At 43.4% G+C, this 17,958-nt stretch overlaps 1 protein-coding gene across 3 annotated transcripts in view; it reads left to right on the top strand.

Annotated features, from left to right (window-relative positions):
* st6galnac3 (ST6 (alpha-N-acetyl-neuraminyl-2,3-beta-galactosyl-1,3)-N-acetylgalactosaminide alpha-2,6-sialyltransferase 3) overlaps positions 1–17,958 on the top strand; it is a 182,451-nt gene that overhangs the window by 137,856 nt on the left and 26,637 nt on the right. For all 3 annotated transcript variants that reach the window (XR_013816785.1, XM_079820173.1, XM_079820172.1), the window contains exon 4: positions 1,761–1,868. Coding sequence is in view for 2 of the 3 variants with exons in the window: in XM_079820173.1 (XP_079676299.1) it covers positions 1,761–1,868 (108 nt within the window). In the remaining variant the exon portion in view is untranslated. The remainder of the gene's footprint in view (positions 1–1,760; positions 1,869–17,958) is intronic.

Below are 17,958 nucleotides of genomic sequence, written 5' to 3'. Positions count from 1 at the left end.
TCAGTTGCTTATGTCATGTTGATCAAAATGTATTATATTGGGTCTCTGTTGAATAGTCTCACCCCCCACAACATTAAGGCATTAGTTCATAGCATAAGTCTTTACATGCAAAATGGTTGAACAAATTGTCATAATATGTCAAGCATATTTTTATACATTTCCGTTAGACGTTCATATTTCTACTTTTGTTTTTCAGTTTTTTTTCCTTTGTGCTATGCAGTGCTGTCTTTTTCTCTCTGTATCACAATGACATGGTCTGTCAACAAATTACAGTACAAACAGTAAAAGCGTAAATGTGAATCTTGTCCAGTCTCTTACAATCAAACTCACACATACACTAAGGTGTAACCAAAAATTTACAATAATTGTCATCAAAACTTTAGCCATAGTTTACATCAGAACATCCCTCCAGAGTACACTGTTATATTGACAACATGACTAAGCAATTTGACTGTCTTATCCGTACACAATGATACAAGGACTTGTCATTCTGATGGCACTGACATGTTCATTGACACAGATATTTACTTTTGAGAGATGAACTAAGGATTTTGAGCAAGAGACTGGCTTTTGCAGGTAATCCATGGTGTTTTGCTATTTGTACGAATTGTTTTGAGAAATGCACTTACTGTTTTGCAAATGTCGAGGATGATTCGAGAAATGTACCAAAGCGACTGAGAAAAACTGTAAATGTAATTAATTATTAATTAGAAATCTTTATTTTTCATTCAGTGCATTCAAATTGGAGTACATTAAAATTTTGGCTATAGGATTTTCAGTGAATAACAACTTAAATGTCAGTCTGTTTGTCACACAAAGGCTGAAATATAGCACACAGGTTTCTATGGACTATCTTTGTGTAATTTTGCTTATTGGAGTTTGACAGTCATAGTCCAGAATAACTGTATACAAAAGAGCTGCATGAATATTCTTCAAATGTTCTTCTTTTGTGTTCCACCGAACAGCATATGGGTTTTTATTTTTGGGTAATCTATCCCTTTAGGTTTCTCTAGCTACCAGAGAAGCCGTCATTAAAGGTTGTTACGTTCAGCTGAACAATGTCTCAAACTGTATGAATGGCAATTTAATGTTGCACGGAGCTGAGAAAGGTAGATGGCTGGGAATTAATGCCTGTCCTTTGAAAGCAGGTCTGCTCTTTCTGATGAAACCGGTGTTCTTTACAAAGCGCCTGGGAAATGGATTTTTCCACAGGTGCCAATAGCTTCTCTAAATGGCCACGTGCTCTAATATGTCTTGATGATTGACCACTTTCCTGAGCCCTGCAGGGGAGAGTTTCACAGGCTCAAGTTGCAGGGAATATAAGCGTCAGGACTGTGTGATGGAGGTACTGAGGCTGCGGAAGTGCTTTTATGTAAGGCAAGGGAGCATGTGTGTATTTAAAGCATGGTGGAACTTTATTCAAACTCATCTCTGATTTTGGGATTTCATTTCACACAAATTATTCTTGCCTATAAAGCTCTTTTCTGTTCTATATAGATCAGCTTCTATATTGTTAGTCCTGGTCACCCTCACTTACTATCTTCATCAGTAAGGTACACCCGGTTTATGTTTTACACATTGGTGCTTCATTTCTCCTTTTGAAAGAGATATTATAGCTTTCGGGGACCTATAATGTGGACTATTTGAATGTAGATCTCTCCAATGCATGCTTTTATCAACCACTTCTTTTGGAATAAATAAATGTACACATGCGTAAATAGGATATTTTGAGTACTGACATCATGATTTTATGTTGACAGGATTCAGTCGGGGTCGTACCTGAGCACCGGCTGGTTCACGCTCATTCTGGCCATGGACATGTGCAAGGAGATCCGAGTCTACGGCATGATTAATGACACATACTGCAAGTAAGACTGACATGCAATCTATCACTTGATAGTGGTCTTCAAAGCAACTTCACTTGTTTCCACAGTGTAACAGGACAGCAGAGCTGATACAAGAGCAGTTCTGTAAGTTTCAATTGAGGAAACAACCCCCCTGTCATAATACAAACATACACGCTTATATCTTTGCCTAAAAATTTTAAAGGGGTCATGAGATGGATTTTTTTTTATATGTTCCTTAAGGTTCACTTAGAATGTTAATAAAGGTTTTTGGACAAAAAAATATAATATTCGCAAAAATCATTATTTTAACTCTCATTCTGACCCTGTCTGAAATGTATCTGTTTTAAGTGTGGCTCCTTTAAACGATTAGTTTACCCAAAAATGTAATTAATTATTCACCCTAATGTTGTTCCAACCCCATAAGACTTTCGATCATCTTTGAAACAGAAATTAAGATCTTTTTAATGAAATCTGAGAGCTTTCTGTCCCTCAATTGATAGTCTAGGTAACTACTATTTTCAAACTCCAGAAAGGTAGTAAAGACATCATTAAAGTAATCCATGTGACTCCAGTGGTTTGTCCTCGATTTTATGAAGCGATGGAAGTGCTTTGTTTGTGCAAAAAAACATAATTCACCACTTTATTTATAAAATATTCATCTCCAACACGTGGTCATGTATCAATGTCTGCTCGCGTGTCAAAGGAAAGGAGTCCAGAATGAGAATGGGCTGCAAGAAACATGGGCGATCTCTTTATTGTCTTGCTGTAATCTTTTTCAAGACTATTATAGTTAAATCTATTATATTATATTTAATCTATTATATTAAAAAAATATTGTATTGCTCAGAGGTTGCTCCTTTTAATTTTTTGTATGCCATTGGGGTTTTTCACCTTTAATGGACAGGACAGTAGGAGCAGAGACAGGAAACAATGGGAGAGGCGAGAAAGGAACAGGAGCAAGAAAGTACCTTTAGCTGGGACTTGAACTCTTGCTGTCTGAGGTGCAGTTGTGTCTCAATGTCGATGTGCTGCCCAAAAGGCTATGGCTCTGACAGAGGTTTCTCTAAGCTTAGGATAATAAGGGGTGATTCTCTTAATATGTCTCAGTTAGGTATCAGCTTTGTCTTCAATTTTATTGTATTACTTGTTAAATTAAAAATAATAATAATAATCCTAATATTGTATACTGAAACTATCATTTAAATATCATTATACATTTCAGAATGTTAAGGGTTACTATTTTAAAATAGCTTCAGTGCCCAACATTGTAGATGCAGCACAATTTCCAAACACACTAGAAAGGGTAATTTGATAAGTGTAAGATTTTTGATAAGTGTAAGATGTTTAGTATAAGAGATAACTTTATTTTTATCAAATGTAACACTAGTGTACCAGTGCTTCATGGTTGTTGCATAACCTTTTTTTTCTTTCTTTCTTTGTTTAGCATTGAAAATGTTGTCTTGTACAACCCATTTTGCATGCATGTAAATATAGGTCATGATTTCCTCTACTAAATCATTGTGCAACAAAACACTGTCAACACTAAACAACTTCAAATATGACAATGTATGTATTGTGTTTGATTGAAGTGGTGTGGATGAATGAAATTAAAGCTAGCCAGGGGGATTTTTTTGCTTTCTCAAATGTTTCTGCTAGACATAAATGAGGTTGCATTAACATCAAATGGGGATTTGAGTCTCTTGCTTCTCACAATTGTCTCCTGAGACAACATTTTTTAACACAATGGTCTCCTTTAAAGTTTCTCCTTTAAACATCACACTGTGCTCAGATTTTTCTCCAAAACAATGTTTTTCTCCTAAACTAATCTAAATCCTGACTGAAAATCCTTGCAGCAAGAAGAAACATTGTTGTGAGGATACTGCCTTATATCAAGCGCCAGCGTTCTGGCAGGCCACGTAGTCAAGCTCCGCTATCAGCTGATTGGGAAATTCTAACTCCGCCCCTCTTTCAGCTGATCTGTTTCAGCTGATCTTATGCTCTCAATTGGCTTCTCTCAAACAGGGCGGCTTACTTAAGCATAGCTTCACTTCAATCTGCCTGCTTGGACGCTTCTGCTGCACGCTGCTTTGCAACCTACCTCCTCCCCAGCTCCTCCTTAAATTGCTAACTTAATCATGTCATTCTGTTGTCATTGATGCATGCTCTGTTCTAAATGGGGGATTTGCTCTGCCCTCCCAGTTAAATGGGAGGTCGTCCCCAGAATCTGCTGCTGTTCCCTGTCTTGGCTTTTCATGGAGCTCATGAAAGGATGGGGAATTTAGAACAGAGCCATACCGCCAAATCTAAATCTTTACAAAATATGCAATTAAAAAATTGTACTAAATGTTTGTCTATTGTGTTTTTTGACTTTAGTGGACCTGACAGAACTAGTATTTTTGAATTTTTTATTTGAGATCGGCCTGTAATTGACTAATTCTCTAGGATCAGGTTGCGTTTTTCAATAAGTTTAAAAATAGCCAGATTAAAAGTTGTCTGTATGTATCCTAATGACAAGGATTAATTAAGGATATTAAGAAGAGGAGTTATGACTTCTGGAAGCATCTCTTTTAGTAGCTTATTCGGTATAGGGTCTAACATACATGTTGTTGTTTTTTAGACAATTCTTCCTCTCCTATAGCAATGAATGAATGGAATTTTTCCTTTGTGACACTACAATGCTCTGTCTGATGCGATACTGTAGTAGACGGTTGCATGGTTATAATTTTCTCTCTAATATTATCCATCTTGCAGGTAAAGAAGTTCATAAAGTCATTACTGCTGTACTTTTGGGAAACATCTGAAGTTGAAGCTTTATTTCTCATTAATTTGGCCACTGTATCAAATAAATACCTAGGGTTGTGTTTTTCTTCTAAGAGTCAGAAAATAAACAGATCTAGCAGTTTAAGGCCTTTCTGTATGCAATAATGCTTTCTTTCCACAAAATGCAAAACACCTCCAGATGTGTTTTCTTCTAGCTGCGCTCCATTTTTCTGGCTACTCTCTTGAGGGCCAGAGTGTGCTCGTTGTACCACAGCATTGGACTATTTTCTTTTATCATCCTTAAACACAAAGGAGCAACTGTTTAATGTGCTGAAAAAGAGAAAGTCAATAGTTTCTGTTGCAACATCAAGTTCTTCAAAGTTATCTGGGGTGCTGAGGAGATGAAACTGATCAGGAAGATTATTTATAAAGCAATTTTTAGTGGTAAAAATGATAGTTCTACTATATTTATAACAGGGAGTCGAATTTGCATCCTTGTCTAAATGGAGTATACATGAGGCTAGATAATGATCTGAGATGTCATCGCTCTGCTGCAGAATTTCTATGCCATTTTAATCAGGGGTGGACTCATTTAAAGTAATGTAATCATCTGGTTTTAGCCAGGTTTCTGTCAAACACAGCACATCTAGGTTATGATCTGTAATCATAGCATTTACAATAAGTGCTTTTAAATAAAGGACTCAAATATTCAGAAACCCAAGCTTTATAATTTGTCTATCTGTATTGTACCTATTTTTTATTTGTTAAACTTGAACATCAATTAAAACATTTTGGGGAGTTTTTGTATTACTAATTTGGGGAACAGACACAGTCTCTATATTATTTTGTCTCAGGAAACTAGTGTGAGAAGAAGGAGACTCAAGCAAAAGTCTCCATTTGATGTTAAAGTAACCTCATTTATGTTTAGGAGAAACATTTGAGATGTTAAAGAGATCTAATTTTCCTGCTCTCGTGAACATGCGTCTCTTCATAAAATTGAGGTTAAACCACTGGAATGACATGGATTACTTTTATGATGTCTTTACTAACTTTCTGGGGCTTGAAAGTGGTAGTTGCATAGACTGTCAATGGAGGGAGAGAAAGCTCTCAGATTTCATTAAAAAGATCTTAATTTGTGTTCCAAAGATAAACGTAAGTCTTATGGGTTTGAAATTACATGAGGGTGAGTAAATGTGTGGGTGAACTAACCCTTTAAGGCTAGCTTGTCAGTAAACAGACACTTTTATGATTGGCTGTAATGTCACTGCATAGGAAAAAAAAATCAGCAACTCTGTGTTTTGAAAACATTATCCATATAAAACCATAATTTACAGACAAAGCATTATAAATATATATTGCTTTCTTACAGATTGTGATGTAACTGCTGTCAACAAATCCAATATAGCTGGTTGCTTCATGTTTCGACAACATTTTGGTTACACTTTATAGTATTTAACTACTGTTACTTATAAGTAACACTCAATTTAAAGTGGGACCAAATTTTTTTTGTTTCTTTGCAAACTCTCTGCCAACTCTTCCACAAATCTCACAACAAACAAGCCATTTTTTGGATCTTAGTTATACAAATGTTGTTGTTTTTTTTTGTACTGCAAAGGACATTTAAACGATGAGACTTGCATTATATTTTAATGGTAGAAAGACCTATTATATGACCTATTAAAATTAGATTTCTCATGTCATGACCCCTTTAAGACCATAGTAATGTTGCCATATGTTTTAGCTTACCTTGAACACCAAAAAAAGTCTGAACACATGTAAAATAATTTAAAACAAACACAATCAATGTAATATGAGCTGCGGCATGAAGTGACAAGAATAGAAGTTGTGCTATCACTGCTATGTTCTTTTTCATTCAGCGGTCAGATATTTACTAATTTACCAATTATTGATATATTGAAATATTGCACTAGGTTTTGTTTTGTCCTTGCCGTAATGTCATCTTAGACTAAAGGTGCAGTCACATTAGCAATATTTCAGCCACATTTTGAAGAAAAATCAAAGATTCACTGTCAATATGAATATTTATTCAAGTGATGATTAAAGCACAGCTCACACAGAAGTCACTTTCAAACCAAGCTGCTTTCTGTTGGTCAGCGTGGCAAATTCAAGTGACCAACTTGAAAATGAGTAAAATCTGCATGGGAAATTTTTTGCCCTCACACGAATCTCCCATCGCACTGATTTCTATTGGAATTACTTAAATGACCGACGAATTGGGGATCATTTTCAGAGACCAATCTACTTTGAGTGTTTTAAAGTGAGCCAATGAACATTGGCATGCGGTTCACACATTCCACACTCCGCCCCGCAACGCGGGTATAAATAAGGAAGTGGAATACCGCATCTTTGCCTTCTGCTTCGGAGCCGAACAATTGCTGTGTAATCCAGTATAAATCCAGTATTGTTTCCTACGAAGAGTGTTACTACGAGTCTGCCTTTGGAGTTGACGACTCTGGATCTGGTGCGGGTGATATTGCACGTTCAACGGGGTCGCGTCACGTTTGACGAACAAACAGCTGTTTTTACAGCTCTGGGGCCTCATTTATAAACGTTGCGTAAGCACAAAAGAAGGCGTACGCCGCTCTCTACGCAAAAATTCGTATTTATAAAAAGCAAACTTGACGGGAAAATGTGCAGTCCTTCACGCAAGCTCTGACCCAGGCGTTTGCACAAAAACGGGTGAAATGAGAAACGGCGACACCGTCGGCAGATGGAAGAAACACGTGAAAGTGTGTGAAACTGTAGACCGTTGTTTAAAAGAAATGGCAGTACTGCCTCTCATAAATAACATGAAGACTTCACAAAGCAAGTCTTACAATTAACAGCCTACACGAACACCGTTTGATCGATCTGCAGTGTAAAACAAACAAAATCAAACGAAAATTACAACAGAAATGCAAATTAACACATATTTGCAAAAAGAAAAGTGAAATATGTTCTGCAATAATATTGGCATGTTATGCAATTCATCCTCATAAATAATATGGTAAACAGAACGAAATAATGTGCAAAACTGATATTCTCGTCTGCAAAACTGATAGTGCCCGTTCTAGTGTTGGCTTGCAACGCCACTCGCGCCCTCTGGGCCGCATACGTGCATCTATTGTCTCCAGTTGTGTTCCCCAGACATGGTGAACCGTGTCGAGCTCCTCCGTCACCCCTCGGTGCCAGACGTTGTGGCCGTCTGACGCCAGGCCTGCACCCGTATGCATGTGGAAGGTGTGTGTAGACTGGGTGTCCATATGTAGCGGTTCCTACTGCAACCCCAAATGTGTATTCCTCCACGGTACCAGCTAGGGTGTCTTTCCCTTGACAGAACTCGCTCTGTTGTCTCTGGGGGTGTTCTTTCCCCCTGGAACCAGTTAGGTTAGTCCTTATGTGTATTCCGCCACCTCTCTTTCCATTGAAGGACGTGGCTCCACAACCAACCATCTCCCGAGACGGGCACACTTTCCCAGTGTTATGACTGACCTTCCCTGCTTGGAGCCCTGACTTCCGCTCCAACTTAGGCGCAGTCCAGCGTGCTTAAGCAGGGTGCTGGAAGGGCCAGTATCCCTGGCGTTTTAGTAGGATCCCCAATTCGTCGGTCAGTTCCGACGTACGACGAACATGACTGACTGAAAGGGAATGTCTCGGTTCCGTATGTAACCCTCGTTCCCTGAAGGAGGGAACGGAGACGTACGTCCCGCCGCCAGGTGCTGTGCTTCCGCTGAGTCACTTTTTCGGCTCCTCAGCAGAAAAGCAAAGACGCGGTATTCCTTATTTATACCCGCGCTGCGGAGCGGAGCGTGGAATACGTGAACCGCATGCCAATATTCATTGGCTCGTTTTAAAACACTCAAAGTAGATTGGTCTCTGAAAAAAATCCCCAATTCGTTGGTCAGTTCCGATGTACGTCTCCGTTCCCTCCTTCAGGAAACGAGGGTTACATACATAACCGAGACGTTTTTTTTTTGCAACAACAAATGTGACCACATGTGGATGTAGCATCACACAAAAGCAACCATTTTTAACTCTTTCCCCACCAGCGTTTTTTTTTTTTTTTAAGTTGCATTTTTTTTACATTTTCACAAAACTTTCATGTCCCCCAGAATATCTGAAAATGCAATATATCAAGGAAAGAATGGACCCTCTGCTTTAAAAAATAGCTTCATGCCTTCTTTATTAACACTGGAATGTGGGTAAGTTTCGTAAATTTTTTTTAATAATTCTGATCAAAAAAGGTGAGAAATTCAAGTTTTTTCAAAGACTACAACATGCATAAGCAATGCTTTTATCGTTTTTTTCTGCTCCTTTTTTTTGCCTGTGTTTTGATCCGGAGATTCTCTACTCTTTCAGAAGATGTGTAATAGCACCCCCTACTGTATAACTGTGGAACATGGATTGCCTGAAAAAAATGTCAATGGCGGGGAAATTGTTAATTACTCTGTGAAATTATATGTTGATCACAGTTTAAAAAGTACTATTGATTTATTTACTACTGCAATAATTTTTGGTGTCAAAATATTCCTTCTGTTGTCCTGTTTCCTGACACATTGCCTTGCATGTATCCTGGCATTGTTTTTTAATAGTTCACTAGCAGCATTTAAGCCCCTTTATCGTGAATCTCACACTATGATTCCATTTTAATGATAGTGTCCTTTACAACCTCACAACCCCCTACTGCAGATATATATAAGCAAAGCACGCAATGATGCGATTATCATGTTTGTAAAGTAGCTATTATAGTCTGTTTTCCTAGCCATTTATTCATTCCGCTTTCCCTTTCAAAACAATGAGCAATTTTCATTCCACAGCAACTCCCAGTCACCTGTAAAGACTGGCAAATGAGAAAACAGTGGCTACAACAAAATCATTTTGATGAAAGGCAGTTCAGCTGGGAAGTATCTGTTTTAGCATAATGTGTTGAGCTGTTGTTGCAATTGACCTCGCTGGATCTCTTGTAATTAAAATTCAACAGGTGCTACTGGGAGAGAAAAATTGAATCTATTTGTGAGCAAAAAAAAAAGTCTTCAGAGCTAAAATTTCTCAGCGGGAATTCTCCTTATGGACATGGTCTTTGAATAAAAAAATAGCAATGGTTTAAAGCTTCAACAATATCAAAACTGCTATGTGCTTCATAGACTTTATTGTGCATGATTGATCAGTGCATTCCAGAGAAAAACGTCCTTGTTTTTCTTTCTTTTCAGTTTCCCTGAGAGACATGCGATGCTGAAATAAAGTAGAGTTTCACTTTTTTCCCCCCTGATGGTCCTCTTTGTACATTCTACTTACTAACTTGTCAACTAACTCACATTAAGAGTATTAGTAGATTGTTAGGTTAGGGTTCGGGTCAGTAGAATACTTCAACATGTAGTTGCTGTAACGTGAGGTGGCTGTAGAGAAGAGCGCACGACAGAGGGGATCTGAAAGAACAGTTTTATTAATCCACAAAATTTAGGAGATACATTAACTAGCATGCAAACTGAAATGGTCACGATTCTGAGAGGGAGGACCCAGACGCAGAAGGAGCGGGGGGTGATATTTATTCAAAATAAAAGACAAAGCACAAGATTAGTGAGGCAGCAACAAAGTCCAAAAAATAGGGGCAGGACACAAAGGGAGAACAGGCTGATCTGGGATGAGACTGCACCAAACGCTATGGCCAATGATGTAGACAAGGCAGCGGATCAGGGAACCAGAGGCTTGACACTAGGGGATGAGACTTAGACATAGCACCAGACTTGCTGACAGGCCAAGAAAACTGGCAAAACTAGAACTAGAGAAAACAATTATTAATTAAAAAAAATCTAGAAATAAATAACTGGAACTTGCAAACAAAAAGAAACAAAACAAAACTGCAACCTACACTGTAAAAAATTTAAGGCCTCTCCAATTCAAAATTTTCTAGTGAGCGATCACATCTAAATTTTTCAATTGGCCAAATTGAATTTCTGTGAATTGAATTTTATCCATTGTGGCACCAGTCTGTTAACATGGGCTCAATTAGAAATAATATGTTGAGCCAAAAATGTAATTTACCAACACTGTAAAAAATGTCAGGCCTCTCCAATTTAACATTTTCTAGTGACCGATCACATCTACATTTTTCAATTTGGCCAACTAAAAAATTGTGATGTGATCAGTCACTATAAAATTTTGAATTGGAGAAATGTTTTACAGTGAAACTGTGGTTGGTCCAATTAAATATTTTAAATTGTAGTAACAATTGTTTATTTCTCACTGTCCCAAAAGACAAAAATGACTAAAAACATAAATATATTAAGCAAAATACAGAAACAGACAACAGGGTTGACATTTAATCACGTTACTTTATTAACAAGTAAATTCCAACACAGGATATTTGGGTGAAAATACCTTATTTTCCATAAGGAAAAACTCTGAATACATTCAAGAAGTCTTCTGCATAACAGGATGTCTTAATGTGGTGAAGAAAACGTGGCACTGCATAGGCTAAAAACCTGCAAATAAAAATAAAAACTAACATTAATGACAAAGCTCCCCTGCATCACATCTGGCAAGAGACAGAACAGAAGTTTCTTCATTATATAATGAGGATGAGACGAATGAATGGACACATAAGAAAATCACGAGCTTGACGTGTTTGATATTAAAAGGCAAACTTAAGCCCTGAAAGAGGCCGACGCCAAACGCACCGTGTTCAACAGTCGCATGCCGCACATATCACACAAATGACTTTATTTCCTTATTACCTATTGTTTTAGACATATAAGACATGAGGAAAATAAAACTATTGGCTACAGGCTACCATTAGATAATTATGTGGTAAACGAGAACACACTCATGAAACCAATGAATGCATGAACTCGTGATTCTACTAAATGTCTTTTAAACTTCATACCGGGTCATACAGCAAAACTCTGGAGAATAATTTCAGTGCTAAATACTCACCAACGTCTTTGTGAGATGAATATCTCTATTCTCTTGGGAATGTCTGTTTCGGTCTTCAGCTCCTGCTGGTTCGGCGCCGCTTGAGCTGCCGCTCTCGCGCTCCACATTTGAAATCTCCACACGAACGGTTTTCTTCAAGTGCATTTGGCCATGCGTATAACGTTTTTCGGACGTAGGACTTGTTCAGCCAACATAGATTTTTCACTTCGACTTCATAGATGTCTGAGCACAATTAAATATGTTCGTTGAATATACAATTTTAATTTTGAGTGAAGACCTTAAGCTATGATTAGTACAATGCATCTTTTTGCATGGTGATAATTATTTGGAAGTCATTTATTGGGCAAATATGTAATGATCAATTTGCAAAATTTTTCAGTTATCTGCTATTTTTTTTACAGTGTAGCTGGGAACTAGAGAGAAAAGAAATAAAATATAAGATAGCAATAAAATCTAAATAAAAAAAGAAACCAAAAATAAGGCTTATTGGGAGAATCAGAGCAAAAATAAAGACTAAAGACTAGAACTAGAGTAAAATGAAAAACGGGAAAAAGAAAAAACTAGCTATAGAAAAGCTCACACACAATGAACAGAAAAGCAAACAATACTGGACAAAGGAACTTAGGAAACACAGGTTCCCTTTCGTTCAGTCACTACGACGTACGTTAGTGACTAACGAATGGGGGTTTCGCTTAGAAGCCAATCATCTTCATCGTATTCAACAGCGCCCAATGGCAGTGCCAATGCCATGGGCATGCGGAATTTGCATGCGTAACTCCGCCCCACCTCGTGGGTATATAAGGAAGTACGCTGCGAACATTGCATTATGTTTCTGCTTTGGAGCCAAGAGGATCTCTTCACTCCTACAAGCCTGATCCGAGTCATCGACAGCTTTCGAGACGAGCAGCTTTCCAGAGGCGTTGGTGTTACGGCGCGTTCCAGTGATCATCATACTGCCTGCCTGCTGATCTGCGCAGTGGTCTGCTAGACAGCTGGTGTGTGGTCCCTGGGCGCTTCGCCGTTCTCTGCGAGGCTTTCCTCTCATAAAAGAGCTTACACGTGACGCGTCCTTTTCAGGATGTCTCGTCCGTGTACTTCTGGGTGTGGTCGGTTGCTTTCCTCCTCTGATGGGCACGAACACTGTCTGGTATGTTTGGGCTTTCAGCATGCTCAGACAGCGTTCGCGGATGAGTCATGTTCTCACTGCGGGAACATGACCATCGCAATGTTGCGGTCAAGACTCCATGACCTTCGTACTGAAGTGAGAGTCCCCTCTACCACACCCCGATCTACTGAGTCCCAGAGGCCCAGTACTTCGGCTGGTGGTCAGGGTGACTTGACGGTTACGGTGTGGAACAAAGCCCCGACGCTCATGCCTCGGGCCACACCCCCGTCTTGCACATTGCAACCCGCGAGCGTTCAGATGCAGATCGCGGGGCCGGCTCCGGCCCCCCCGCGCATCTCATTTGGCGCTCCGGAGGAGGATGCGATGTCGATCACCGCATCACAAGGTGGGCTCGAGTCCTCTGGAGATGATGACTCGGCTGTGCTGCCGCCCTCGGGCGTGCCAGCATTGCCCGAGTCAGATCCAGAGCTGACAGCCATGTTGTCTCGGGCAGCCGCGAGTTTAGGGATCGAGTGGAACCCTCCACCCTGTCCCGAACGCTCAAGGCTCGATGATTGGTTTTTGGGGGCTCGCGCTGACACCCGTCAGTCCTTGCCCTCAATACCTTTCTTTCCCGAGCTGCATGAGGAACTCACGCGGTCCTGGAAGTCCCCGTTGTCTTCCCGTGACCGTTCACTGACTTCCTCCGCCTTCTCCGTCCTCGATGGGGCGGCAGCTAAAGGGTACACTGGGGTCCCTCCAGTTGAACGTTCTGTTGCGATGCAACTGTGTCCTCAGAGCGCTTCAACCTGGCGTGGTGATCCTAAGCACCCCTCCAAAGCCTGTCGATTCACATCAACCTTGGTGTCGAAATCGCACAGAGCCGCGGGGCAGGCTGCCGCTTCGCTGCATGCCATGGCGATCCTCCAGGTCTACCAGGCCAGGATCCTCAAGGACATGCACGAGGGTGGAGTTGATCCGGGGCTCTTAAATGAGCTGCGTGCCGCCACCGACCTCGCTCTCCGGTCGACGAAGGTGACCGCACGCTCCCTGGGTCAAGTGATGTCCACAAATGTGGTCCAGGAGCGTCACCTGTGGCTGAACCTGGCCGATATGCGGGACACCGAGCGAACCCGGTTCCTCGATGCCCCCATATCCCAGGCCGGCCTCTTCGGCGGGGCGGTTGAGGACTTTGCCCAACAGTTCTCAATCGCCCAGAAGCAGACTGAGGCAATCAAACACGTACTGCCCCGGCGGCCAGCTGCTGCCTCCACCCAGCCGCCGGCACAGTCGCCTCAGTCTGCTCCACGCCGAGGACGCCCTCCTAAGGCTCCCGCCCCTCCCACCCGGTCCAAGCAGCAGCCTTCACCCGGGCCGGGTCGCGGAGGAAGCCGTAGGAAGGCGTCCAAGTCCCCTCAGGCCGCCCCGCGCCCCGCTAAACGCCAGGCCAAGCGGCGCTCCTGAGACGGACGGCTCAGGGATGGGAAATTCTTTCAAGGAGATGATAGCAGGACCACTCCTTCCCCCGGTGGAGGGCCGGGGGAGAATCCTTTGTTCAGCTGCTGGCCCCCGGGTCAGCAGCACCCTATGTTGGTCAAAGAAAGAATTAACACTCCCATCCCTGAGCCCACAGAGTCCGGTGATGACGGTGCGCGCCACCCACGGGTCCCGCCACTCGCATCCCACTCTGTCGCCAGCCTCCTGGCAGAGCAGACCCCCGTGGAACGCTTGTCCTTCCCTGGTCTCCTCTGTCAGGACGCAGCTGTCAACCGTGCCCCCGCACCGGGACGCCCCACAGCCTCCCATGTCCGGGCCGGTGACGCTGCATCGCTGCAAGCCCACACCGGGTACGTCTGTACACCGTATGACCCCGCTGGTGCAGTTTCTGGATGTCTGGCTTCAGCTTCCAGGGCTGTCCCGCTGGGTCGAGCGGACCGTCAGGCGCGGCTACGTGATTCAGTTCGCGCAGGTTCCTCCCTGCTTCCGGGGAGTCCGTTCCACCATGATCGGGGCCAACGCCCCCGTCATGCGAGCAGAGATTGCCACCCTACTGGCGAAGGGTGCGATCGAACCTGTCCCTCCAGCCGAGATGAATTGCGGGTTTTACAGCCCGTACTTCATTGTACCCAAAAAGACCGGTGGGCTACGGCCAATCCTGGACCTGCGCGTCTTGAACCGTTACCTTCACCGGTTTCCGTTCAAGATGTTGACAGCGAAACGCCTTTTCGAATGCGTTCGTCCACACGATTGGTTTGCAGCGATCGACCTGAAGGACGCCTACTTCCATGTCTCCATTTTGCCTCGACACAGACCGTTCCTACGGTTTGCTTTCGAGGGGCGGGCATATCAGTACGCAGTTCTACCATTCGGGCTATCTCTGTCCCCTCGCGTCTTTACGAAGATTGCCGAGGCAGCCCTTGCGCCCCTTCGGCAGCACGGGGTCCACATCCTGAACTACCTCGACGACTGGCTCATACTGGGTCCCTCTCGAGAGCAGGTTTGCGGACACAGAGATCTGGTGCTCCATCACCTAGCCCGTCTGGGCCTTCGGGTCAACTGGGAGAAGAGCAAACTTTGCCCCGCGCAGAGGATCTCTTTTCTCGGTATGGATATCGACTCGGTCGCCATGTGCGCGCAGCTTTCGAGCGAGCGCGCGCAGTCTCTGCTGACTTCCCTTCGACAACTCGAGGGCAAGAGTGCGGTTCCACTGAAACACTTTCAGAGGCTCCTGGGGCATATGGCATATGGCATCTGCAGCCGCGGTAACGCCGCTCGGATTGCTTCATATGAGACCGCTTCAGCACTGGCTACGCGATCGAGTCCCGAGATGGGCATGGCGGTCTGGCACGCTCCGGGTCCCAGTGACCCGGGCCTGCTTACAGACACTCACCCCGTGGTCGAACCTCAAGTTTCTATGGACCGGAGTGTCCTTAGAACGAGCTTCCCGGCATGTTGTTGTGACAAAAGATGCATCATCCACGGGCTGGGGTGCCATGTGCAATGGACAAGCAGCCGCGGGCTCCTGGACAGGACCCCAGCGCCTTCTGCATGTCAATTGCCTCGAGTTACTGGCTGTACGGTTCGCCCTGCACCGCTTCCGAGCGTTGCTGAAGGGTCAACATGTGCTAGTCAGGACAGACAACACGGCCGTAGTAGCGTACATCAACCACCAGGGCGGTCTACGCTCCCACCGTATGTCTCAACTCGCCCGCCATCTCATTTTGTGGAGTCAGAAGCGCCTGATGTCCCTTCGTGCTGTCCACATCCCTGGAGACCTGAACTGTGCAGCCGACGAGCTCTCACGGTTTCAGCCTCTCCCCGGAGAGTGGAGACTCCACCCCCAGACGATCCAGCTGATATGGGAACGGTTCGGCGACGCACAGGTAGATCTGTTTGCCTCCCAGGACTCTTCCCATTGCTCCCTGTATTATTCCCTGACCGAGGGCACCCTCGGCACGGATGCACTGGCGCACAGCTGGCCGTCCGGGCTACGCAAGTATGCGTTTCCCCCAGTGAGCCTTCTTGCACGGGTACTGTGCAAGATCAGGGAGGACAAGGAGCAGGTCACTTTGGTCGCCCCGCTTTGGCACGGCCAGACCTGGTTCCCAGAACTCTTACTCCTTGCGACAGCCGCTCCCTGGCCTATTCCTCTGAGACCGGACCTCCTTACTCAGAGACGGGGCACCTTTTGGCACCCGCGTCCAGCGTTCTGGAAGCTCCACGTGTGGCTTCTGGACGGGACACGGTAGGTTTGAGTAGCCTTCCACCTGCGGTGGTCGCTACCATCACTTCCGCTAGAGCTGAGTCTACACGACGTCTCTACGCGTTGAAGTGGAACCTCTTCGTCACATGGTGCTCTTCCCGCCAAGAAGACCCCTGGAAATGCCCGATCGGGTCCGTGCTATCGTTTCTCCAGGAGGGGGTGGAGCGAAGGCTGTCTCCCTCCACCCTTAAAGTGTACGTGGCCGCAATATCTGCCTACCACGATCTCCTGGGAGACAAAAAGGTAAGTCAGCACGACCTGATCATCAGGTTCCTGAGGGGGGCGAGGAGACTGAATCCTCCTCGCTCTCCTCTCGTTCCCTCTTGGGACCTCTCAGTAGTCTTAAGTGCTCTGCAGAGGCCTCCCTTTGAGCCTTTGCGGTCGGCCGAGATTAAGTTCTTGTCTATGAAGACGGCTCTGCTGACCGCATTGGCCTATACCCACGAGGTGGGGCGGAGTTACGCATGCAAATTCCGCATGCCCATGGCATTGGCACTGCCATTGGGCGCTGTTGAATACGATGAAGATGATTGGCTTCTAAGCGAAACCCCCATTCGTTAGTCACTAACGTACGTCTCCGTTCCCTCCTCAGGGAACGAGGGTTACATACGTAACCGAGACGGCTTTACGTATTGTTTCGAATATAAGGCAACCCTGAATATAAGACAATCACCCCTTTTCAAGATGTTCCTTTTGGGAAAAGGCTTTTTTATAGACCAAATCTTGTATTTTTAAGAAAATTCTTTGTTTAAAAAAAAAGTTCATATTTCAATTAAAAAATGTTGTATTTAAAAGTATGGTAAGTACTGGTAAAATGTACCAACAATCACATTCAGAAATAAACAATTTATGGCATAGCTACCATAAAAATAACCTGAAGTTGTCATTTAATAGATTTTACAATGACTGATTTCTCAATGTACAGTGACAGATGCTGGCATGTCAAAAAACACAGGTGTTTGATCTGCATTACCTATTTGATCCAGTGGGAATATGAATGTTTTTTCCTTAGACCCGATCACATACCACTGAAAAGACATCAGTTTTTCCCTGAAGTTGGAGGGTATGATATTCTACGCTGCAACAGTCAAATAAAAGCTTACCGCAGTCCTAAAAGCGACCTCTTCAAGATATTGACAGGCAAGTGCGTCAGTACATAGCCGAATAAAGAAATGATGTACCTCGCTGGTGGGTACTTTCCGCTCTTTGCCGATATCCAGTGCCGTCAGCTGGATGACACCTCTGGTTATGGGCAGCACCTCATTTCTTTTTTTGGGCTACGCACTGACACACTTGCCTGTCAGTTTCTTTGAATCTGCCGCTTTTAGGACAGCGGTAAGCTTTTCTTTGATTGTTAGCATTTTTTTTGGGCTCAACATTTTCTAACATTACACTCTGACACCGTATTTCTTGGCTCTTCCCGAATATAAGACGACCCCAAAAAAACACTGAGCGAAATGCGGCGGCAGGCGCAACGCAAGTGTTTTTTTGCTAGTTTCAGCCTGACGCAGTTATCATTTTCTCATCCTGTATAAATAGCAAATGCATTT

This window comes from Gobio gobio (genome assembly GCF_949357685.1).
Source record: "Gobio gobio genome assembly, chromosome: 6".
NCBI classification, from domain to species: Eukaryota; Metazoa; Chordata; class Actinopteri; order Cypriniformes; family Gobionidae; genus Gobio; species Gobio gobio.
Note: the sequence above shows the minus strand (reverse complement) of the source record. Positions and strands in the feature narration are given on the sequence as shown.